Here is a 10,453-nt window from a genome sequence, read left to right as displayed (position 1 = left end):
GGTAAGGACTAATTATTAAATATAAATTTAATTGTTTATTACTTTTTTGTATATATGTATATTCAGTTGCCTTTAAAATAATCTTTTAGTACAAATATTTTCTTTAAAAAAAAAAACCTTTTTTATTTCTCTGTTTTCTTCGACCATTTCACTAAAGATTACATTTAAAAAAGATTATTATAACAGTTTCTTACTTTTTATATACGAATATACATTGCAATTAAATTTATTTGCAATTAGATAATAATTTGCAAATATTTAAAGATATTTTTCATGCACATGATTTGATTTTAATCTATCTCTTTCAAATCACTTTAGTTATCCAAGTATCTTTTTCGATTTTTTAAATTTATTTTTTTTTTCAAATCACTTGAGTAATCAGACATTACAGATTTACTCATATACATATTTTCCGATTTAAAAAAAAAATAAAATGGGAATTTTGGGCACAAAACTTACTGAAAGCATCAGAATATAAAGGACCTTCGAGGAAAAATCAAAACTCCAAGAACGTAGACTACTTTACTGTGGGTAGATAAAACTTTCTGGTCGTTAAAAGTTAAGAATTTTGGTACATGTATTTCATTTTGTTAAACGAAAATGTTAAATCAAACAATGAAAGAAAGCAAGAAAATTCAAAACAATAGAATAAATAGTTTTGAGCTTAGATTTAAAATACGCGGCATGTTCCAGGACCATTGAAACCTTTCTAGACTACTGTTAACGTACTTATCACATTAAAATAGCGCCTTAAATTGCAATGCCCCTAGTCCACTATTTCAGCCAGACGAGAATAAATTATTTCAAAATCATTATCTTTAAGAACCCTCTCTATACTGCACACTAGAGTTATGATTTTATGGTATTTTTCTGCAAATTAGAGTGATCTGCCCTTAGATATAAATTCCAATAAATGGAAATTAACATTGTATTCCTAAATTTGTAATTAATTCAAGTATTCTTAACATTTTAAAAGACGAAGCTAAATTAATTGAATATGTTATTTACAAGCATTATCTCCGTAGTAATAAACAATAGTGATTCCTGTTTACTGCGTGATACTCTGTTATTCTGTGAAATCACATATTTTCACGGGGGTTTAATTTTCATTGTTTTCGAGGTATGAAGAGACCCACAAATTCATGTCCACCACGAAATGTAAAATGTAACATACATTTCTATTTAACAATAGTCCACGAAATCAAATCCCCACGAAGCAAGAGTTTTTCCTCAAACCACGAAAATTTGACCCCAGGAAAATATGTGATTTTATAGTATTTGAAAATATTTCCTGGGGTAAATGTCATGTACCATATATTGAAAATTAAATAGATAAGCTCAACGTACAAAATAACATTTTGCACTGCGTAGAAAGGGTGCTTAAAAACAGTAGACTTAGCTTCAAATGCGTTAATCCTTTGAAGAGGGAGTGGTCCTTAGCTTTCAATGCGCCAATTTATTTAAACGTTTACAGTATACAGCAATTGTAGGTATACTTAATCCCATAGGTCCATACAGAATTTTATTTTATCGGCAATTTATTATTTTCTTTTAGATGCAATTTTCTCCTCTATTTCCAGAACATGGAATTGTAAGTATTCGCAGTTTATTTTACGTTCTAAGTACATGTATAAAGGCATCATTATTTGATCACGGAAATGATTGAATTTGGAAAAATTTCGATTGCATTTGAATGAAACAAAGAAATTTTATTACAATTCAGGGTATCTCAAAAAAGGTCGTATCTATTCAACTTTTAAGTAAAATTTCCTTTCAAGGTTCATTAATTTTGGCAGTGAATATGCTTTTAAATCATTTTACAAATCAACTTATTTTAGTTTTAACCAAAAAAAAAAATCGAATAGATAATGCCGTTTGATACACGCAACGTTACTCTGTAAAGTATTTCACTAAATCTAATTTTCTCTGTTTCTTAATTTCAGCTTTATTTGGAAGAAGGACTGGTAAGTAATTCAAAAAATGCAAGTCCATTGAAAAATGACAACCTTAAAAAACCGCTACAATTCATATCCGGAATCAAAACTTTCCCGGTAATTTATTCTTAACCAGGTAAGTGCAAGGAAAAAGATTTTTTTAAAAAGATATCAATACACATAAAGACATTGCAATTTATACAGGTACACACTATTTACACAAACAGCACTTAAATATTGGGATAAAAGTTATTCACAATTACTATTACCTGTAAAGAAATATCAAATATCTGAATGATTTTAAACGCTAACTACACCGCCTTGCATTAATTTACTGTAATACATGAAAATTTAAATACAGTTGCTTAGTGTATATATGTTAGTTTTCCCTGTGTCAGTGTGCAAGAATTATGAGCTCTTCCGAAACGGATATACGCCTTTTTCTTTTAAGAGAAGTTAATTAATTCATTTTTGTTTAAAACACATCTTTCTTATTTACATCAATGAACCTTTAGCCCCCTTCCCCAATAGAGATCAAATGGTCATCCCCCTTCTATTTTTTAAAAGAATAACTGGACAGAAAATTCTACGTTGTAACAATTTCAAACTATTCCAAAATTGAAATTATTTGTCTTCTGGAACAATCAGTAAGGCCGATGAATTTCAAACTACAGGAATCAATCCATGTTTTCTCGGACGCCCTTGCTGAATATTATAGGCGCCCACCTTTGAAAATTGGTGGGATATATATTATCGAAGGCTTGGAAATTACTTTTTCTTTAAATAACGAAACTATCCAAATATAAAGCATGATACATGTTTTGCAAAAAATATTTCTATTACAGTGAATAGATTGTGCAAAACAATTAAAAATTGCAGAACAGGATTGGACTCATGTAGCTTACATCATTTTCACCTAACGTCATTGAAACATATGATTAGGCCTATATGATTCAAGGCACATAACTTAAATTTAACATTATTCTATTGACAGAGCTACTGACGGAAAGCATCTGAATCAAATACAGTGCTAAATGTCTTGTGTATATATAATACATGTATCCCCCATCCACACAACGTCAGAGGTCGTGCGTCAACGGCAACTATTTCTCCATATAGTGACTCTCTGCAGCGACTTTTATCTAATTTTAATTTTATAAATTACTCCTTCCCCCCACCCCACCCCCTTTCCTCCGAATGTACTGTAATTTTTCTTTTGTTTAGAATAAATTCATTGCTCATACAGACCAGAAATTTAAATCTATTATTTTTAAAAACCCATTCTAAAGTCTTCAAATAAACAGTAAATTAAGTCTTGGGATTGCCAACTTTTGGACTCCAAAACTCTATAAGTAAAGAAAATACAAAGGGTATTACTAAAATAGGAAAGGCTCTGTTGACACAGTATTAAAGAGTCTCATTTATTACAGATTTTACATGTTTCCTTTTGTCTGGATAGCCTGAAATGTTTTGAGTAAGAATTGGTTTAAAGTGTGAGAAATTAGAGTGTGCGAACAGTCTATGCATCGGAATCCAACAATTAAAAGAAAACGAAATAATGTACAATTCATTTGAACGATTTCATTCGATAAAAAGCCAAAAAAAAACCCGCTCTTTTCAATGATGCATGACAAGATTAGTAACATTTACTATGCTTTCCGCTGCATTTAATTTATACAAGTCAAGTGCTAGCAACACATAACGCACAAGACCCAATCACTAATGCAAAGTCTGTTGGGCGTATGAATACAAAAACTACTTGGTGATAAAAAAAAAAGTTACGTTTACAGTCATTCTATATCAATTTTTATTTTAGAAAAAAGGTTAATTTGTCATACATTTTGTTTTTTGCGATTTCCCCCTCATATACACATTCCTTGATGAAGCATTCTCAACTATGTATATCTTTTATGTAACTTAAGCCAAGTTCGTACTTTTCTGTCGCAACTCGCGGTGTTACCACAAAATACCAAAACCGTTCTATGCAGTCGATAAACAGATAAACACTACCCTAATAAGCATCTTGTTTGTTTTGTATAACCCTGGCTTCATCCTTTTTCTTCTTAAAGTGACACGGGTGAATGGTAACTGGTCGTCATGGGGATCATGGTCTTCGTGCAGCAAGGCATGTGGAACCGGTAAACAAACACGGAAACGGTCATGTACAAACCCGGCGCCGAAGAACGGGGGCTCAAGTTGCAGCGGTTCCTCTAGCCAGAGCCGATATTGCAACACCAAGAGTTGCGTCGGTAGGTAATGCTGCTGCAGTTCCGTAGTAGGGCAGGGTCTTTATGGTTAACGCCAACACATATAAACCCCCAGAGCTAAAATTATATCACAATTGCTCCCCTTATCTTACTTTTTTCATCCTTCTTTTGCTATCAACTGTAAAAGAAGTGTCAGGGAACGAAATATTGATTCACAGAACTTTCAAATTGGTTTTCTTCTCTGAAATCTTAAATGCATCCTTGTCTTTTCTACGTCTATGTGTTTTAAAGGAATCATCGTGATTGTTTTGAAATGGAATTGCTTCTTTTGTAGTTAACGATGCCTGGTCATCCTGGGGATCGTGGACGTCTTGTAGCAAGTCATGCGGAACAGGGAAGCAAACAAGGTCAAGGTCATGTACCAATCCCAAACCTAGTGGTGGTGGGAAATCCTGTAGTGGTTTGTCACTGGACGGGCGTTACTGTAACACAAAGACATGCCCAGGTTTGTCGAAAAAAAAACAAACACACACACAGTAAATCATGTATAGTATGTATATCGTTATTCATAGAATTTATAAAAAGGTATCATAAAATGATGAGAATTTACATGTCACGAAAGCAGAAAAGAAACTATGTTCATTCAAATTAATTCATTCAAATTTATGTTAAGAATCTGGATATCTTATTATGTCAAATAATTCAAAATTATGACAAAAAAAAACAAAACAATGTTTTATATAGTAATACCATATATAAACTTTACTACTTAAGATCAAGAGACAGAAGATCAAGCAATATAGTCGTTTATTTTAATTCTCTCCTAACATTTTATGATTTATAGTAAATGGTAAATGGACCTCGTGGTCGTCATGGTCGAGTTGTTCCGTTTCATGTAAAACAAGTTATTTAAGCATCGGAATCAGGACCAGAAAAAGAAGTTGTACAAATCCTGCACCCAAATACGGAGGCAAATCCTGTTCTGGAAGCTCCATAATAACTTCCACCTGTATTCCCTCTAAGTTTTGTGCAGGTGTGTGATCAACCACTACAACCATTATAATAATCATTAGGATTCTCTGTCATTTACACCGTTATTTTCTTCAGTATCAACATCATAACCAGCACCAACACAACCACCACCACCACAACAACCACCACCACAACCAACACCAACACAACCACCACCAACACAAACAACACAACCACCACCACCAACAACATCATCATCATTATCATTATCACGTTAATATTCAAAAGTTCCTCAGCATATGCATTTACTTATTTTTAATGATTAGTTTTGGTTTCAGTTAATGGCGGATGGAGCAGCTGGAGCTCGTACAGCGCATGCTCCGTGACCTGTGGTTACGGGAAGATGACTAGGCGTAGATACTGTAACAATCCCAAGCCCTCTAATGGCGGCAAAGACTGCGTGGGAAGCTCTGGGTTCACTGTCGTCTGCAGGAATGTCAACTGTCCAGGTATGATGATATTTGGTGGAGTTTTGTGTATGTGCTGGAAGAAAAATTAATGCCTTTGAGATACAACATAAAGAACTATATGCGGTATCATATCTTTGCCCCCTCAAAAGTCAAATTTTGAAAAATTCTTGAAAAGTGCTGAATTATGTAAATTATATAAGAAATATGAATAAACAGAACATATTATAGTTTCAAAGTAGTTTATTGACAATTTTTGTTTTTATGACGTCACAAACTAGTCCGATTTTATATCATTTTAAAAAAATTAAAAAAAGGACAAAATGGACAAATTTCAACAATTTAAGCTTTAAAATTTATAGAGCGCAAGTTTGCTCAGAAACAATATTTACATATTTCATTGATATTATCATTCTACACATTATATAAAAATATTGAGCCTAATCATACCTGCGCTCGGTGATTTTTACTCAAAATATCGACTGAATATATACATTTTTCTGTAGAAATCATGGAAAATTTTAAATTTACGTCATTTTCATGGCGTCATTTCAAACATATGACGTCATTGCTTATGAAAATATTCAGTGCTTTGAAGTCAGTATTTATCCCCCTGTTTAAGTACATAATTAAATATTTCTCCGTCAAAGTTTGATTTGGGTGGCAGATATTAGTTATAACCGAATAAAGTTTTTTTTACGATCTCATCGACGATTTTATAGATTACTTTGAAAGAAGCAAAAGAAGAATCTACATGGTTTTTTTTTACTTAGCAACATTGAAATTTTATGTGTATTTTTCTGATTAAGTTTTTCGTAAAAACTACAACTTTCGATACTAGTATTTAAAACGTTTGAAATTGTAGTTTGTCCGAGCAAACTACAATCAAAAATTGAATTCGGTGCTTTACAGATTTTAATTTAAAATTTGCTTGTTACAAATTTGTATTTTATTTTTCATTTCTCAGTAAATGGAGGATTTAGTGCATGGTCAACATGGACTGCCTGTTCTAAGAAATGCGGGGGCGGATCTCGTACCCGCGGTAGGCTGTGTAATAACCCAGCCCCAAAAGACGGGGGCAAAAAATGCGTGGGATCATACTTGGATACTCAAACTTGTAATTCCCAGGGGTGCGCCGGTAAGTGTTTTGAATGGGAGTAAAGAGAAAAAAAACAAAACAATAGAAAGAAAAAACTCTAAGCACCCCATAAAAATCAAGGCTTTTGTACTGGAGGAGTAAAAGGTTCATATATCCCAGAAATTATCAAGAAAAATAAATAAAAAATATATCTGTCTGATGACTTGCCACAGATTTATTCAAGAATCATGTTGTTTGATTCAAACAGTTTTCACAATAGTTCTGATATCAGATACAGTATTTCGATGTCATAATGAAATTATTCTTGCTTTTCCATAACAGTTCCTTACAAAATGGACTTTTTTCTGTTATTTGAGTAGAATTTTAGGAGAATAAATATTTACAAACATATGTATATGTAGACCTATATATCTCATTCATAAACGCATATTTATGTGTAACCAAGTGTATAGTATATTTCATTGTACAAAATAGTTGTTTAAATTCAGTTTCAATGGAGATTGTTTTAAAGAACATTTTTTGTTTTAAGTAAACGGTGCCTGGTCGTCATGGGGATCGTGGGCGTCATGTAGCAAAACTTGCGGAACTGGAAAACAATCTAGGTCAAGGTCATGTACCAATCCTAAGCCTAGTAATGGCGGGAAATCTTGCAGCGGTTTGTCCGTGGACGGCCGCTATTGTAACACTCAGGACTGCCCAGGTTTGAAAAAAAATGTAGCTTTAAATCATATAATTCTTATTCATTTCCATAAAAATCATTTTTTTGTCTATTAAACACTACGTAAATGACAAATTACGATAAGAAACGTGGGAAATGATCATGAAATTGACATGCGCATGCTATTTATGTTCTCATTTTAAAAAAGAGTTTTATATCGCACAATTATGGGAGAGGAAAATGATATGATTTGTTTTTTGAAAGATGACGTACATGCATTTTCTTTTTCAGTTCCAATAAAAACGCCAAAGAGTTTAGGTAATTCTTTTGACTTTTTTGTGCACAAATTTGACAGTTTATTAATCTGAATGTTTGTAAAACGTACATTGCAAACAAATATTATCCACTACAAAACCCTCAGAAAAAGGGTTCTCATTTTATTATGAATTTCAAATGCATAATTTATGTATACTAGTTTACATCAAATCAACAACTATAAGTAGGTATTTATCTTTTATTTTCAGTGACAGTACCATTGCAAGGTAAGACAGTACGACATCTTACGACATCTTGTAAAATGTTAACTGAATACTTAAAATAGTTGACACTATTAACAAAGAAAGATATTACGTTTAGATTTGTCATATTCTTTTATTTAATGTAATCTCAAAATAATATAATTCATAGATAAAATTTATTATATAACTGACTTATAGGAGCACCAGACAACAGGGGTACAGAATTTATCATCGGCTTCATGCAAAACATTAACCTCAACATGAAAGTCGAACTTTTTATCACAACCAGCTCCAAAAAATCGGTCAGTGTGAGTGTCCAGTCCCCGAAGTCCTCTAAGCCCTACATCCGGTCAAGCTTCACCATCTCCAAGGGCCAGGTCAAACAGCTCTTCCTTGACCAGAATATCAGGATGGACGGGTCAGCTAAAGGCACGAAAGGTATTCTGATCCGGGCCACGGACGAGGTCGTGGTTTACGGAATCAACAAAGAACTGTATTCCTGTGATGGATTTGTCGCCCTTCCTACTGACGTCATTTCAAATGATTACTACGTAGTTTCCTGGTACCCATCTACCTACCAGTCCCAACTTCTGGTGGTCGGTGCGCATGATGGAACGTCAGTTAGTGTGAATTTTGGCAGCAGTCTTGGGTCTAGATATGTATCGTATGGTGGTAAAAAGTATTATAAGGGAAATACAGTCACAGAAAAACTAGACAAATATGGTACTTGGCAGCTCACGACCGCAAAAGGTGATTTCACCGGTACTAGGGTTGTCGCAAATAAACCGGTTGCGGTGTTCTCAGGAAACCGTAAAACAAACATCGGTACCGGTACATCATCCGATCATCTAGTGGAACAGATGACTCCGGTTAATACTTGGGGTAAGGAGTTTGCCACAGCTCCTATTCCCAAACGAACCGTCGGAGACTACTTCAAGTTTATCGGAAGTGAGAGCGGAACAACAGTCACCATTTCCGGCGGATACAAGTCTTCTTTCACTCTTACAGCTGGCCAGGTGGTTCTGAAAAAAATTCCATCCACTGCGTACTGTTTTATCAAGTCGACAAAGCCCATCATGGTGGTCCAGTTCGTGCAGTCACAGCAGAAATCATCAGAGTTGTCTGACCCTGCCATGATGATCATCCCGCCCATCGAGCAATATGGCGCCGACTACACATTCGCCACACCAAAGTACTCACTCGGTTCTTATAATAACTACTTCATGTTCATTGCCAAGAGTTCAGAGGTCAAAGGTCTTCGTTTGGATGGGAAAGCCTTCCCGTCATCTACTAAGTATAATAAGATCGCAGGCACGGATCTAGTGGGTGGTTACGTACCTGTATCCCAAGGATCACATACCGTTATGCACACGTCACCCATCTCTATTTTTGGAGGATACCTGTACGGGCAAGCTAGATACGAGACCTATGGATTTAGCACTGGGATGAGAATGGGAAAAGTTAACGCCGTACGTTTTCATCTATGTTAAAAAAAGATTTATGATTTCCATTTCTCTGTAAAGAAATAAGGACAAAAATGAAATTTTTAATGGCAGGGTAATACAATCTGATACAAAAAAGTTATTAGACAATTTTTATCAGTTTGACACATGCTTCACTAACAATAAACAATATTCTTTAAATAGCCCTGCACGCCAACCAAATCTGTAGACGGTGATGGTATTGATAACGATTGTGACGGCAAGATAGATGAGGAAATTTGTACAACAGAAAACAAAAACAAAGGTCAGAGGTCAATCATAAATCCTATACCAAATATATCATGTAAAAGTCCCTATTGGTAAAAGTAACACTTATATTTCATGTAAATGGTTGTCCGACCTGCATCAATGAAGAAGCTTAGTTAGATCTTCTGTTTGTAGATGACGATCGTGATGGAAAAGTAAATGAAGATTGTGCCAAACCAGTGCCCAGTATGTTATTTAATTTTAAAAAGTTCATTTTGAATTGGACACTTCCTCTTCATTCATATTAAAGCATATATAATAATATATTTAAAGAATTTAGAACCAATATAATATTCATTGATACATTGAATCGCACATACATATTTTAACCAATGATTGACTTTCGGTGTCATGTAATGAATAATATCTAAACATTTATAAGTAATATAAAAAGTAAAGTTTCTACAAACCTTTTTTCCGTTTCCAACTTTGCATAGATAAAAAAACATTAAAAAAATCCATACACTGCTGCTTACCATGTGTAATTATTTTCCTGAATTGAAGTTAATGGTAATTGGGCCGCGTGGTCCTCGTGGTCCAGCTGTTCTGTGGCCTGTAAGACAAGCTCCTCCAGCAAAGGAACCAGAACTCGAACAAGAACTTGTTCAAATCCCGCACCAAAGTATGGCGGGACATCCTGTTCCGGTAGCTCTAAATCAACGTCTACGTGTTATCCAACGAAATACTGCGCTGGTAAGTATGCAAATATCCCTATCACGATTATTTATAGAACATCGATACAGCCAAAACACCTAAACTTTTACATTTAAAGATAAATGCTGCAGACTAAATACCAAAGTTATCCATATTATCAATATGTTAATTATATGTCACGTGTTCAAAATAACCG

The 10,453-nt window shown here is 34.1% G+C and overlaps 1 protein-coding gene across 1 annotated transcript; it reads left to right on the top strand.

The window, feature by feature from the left end:
• The first annotated feature begins 4,015 nt into the window (after positions 1-4,015).
• LOC134281944 (uncharacterized) lies at positions 4,016-10,373 on the top strand. The gene is made up of 10 exons (XM_062764381.1): positions 4,016-4,187; positions 4,476-4,646; positions 5,267-5,386; positions 5,452-5,622; positions 6,548-6,718; positions 7,862-7,879; positions 8,048-9,324; positions 9,502-9,601; positions 9,739-9,789; positions 10,108-10,373. Exons 1-10 carry the CDS (start codon positions 4,016-4,018, stop codon positions 10,371-10,373), a joined length of 2,517 nt encoding a protein of 838 aa, XP_062620365.1.
• The last annotated feature ends 80 nt before the right edge of the window (positions 10,374-10,453 follow it).

The sequence above is a fragment of the Saccostrea cucullata genome, unplaced genomic scaffold (assembly GCF_032062105.1).
Source record: "Saccostrea cucullata isolate Sc308-1 unplaced genomic scaffold, CSIRO_AGI_Scuc_v1 ctg837, whole genome shotgun sequence".
Classification (NCBI taxonomy): domain Eukaryota; kingdom Metazoa; phylum Mollusca; class Bivalvia; order Ostreida; family Ostreidae; genus Saccostrea; species Saccostrea cuccullata.
This window is presented reverse-complemented; position numbering and strand designations above follow the sequence as displayed.

Coding starts and splice junctions, on each gene's coding strand:
- LOC134281944 (XM_062764381.1), top strand. CDS start 4,016: ATGGTAACTGGTCGTCATGGGGATCATGGTCTTCGTGCAGCAAGGCAT. Junction 4,188..4,475: donor ACCAAGAGTTGCGTCGGTAG/GTAATGCTGCTG, acceptor CTTCTTTTGTAG/TTAACGATGCCTGGTCATCC. Junction 5,623..6,547: donor CAGGAATGTCAACTGTCCAG/GTATGATGATAT, acceptor TTCATTTCTCAG/TAAATGGAGGATTTAGTGCA.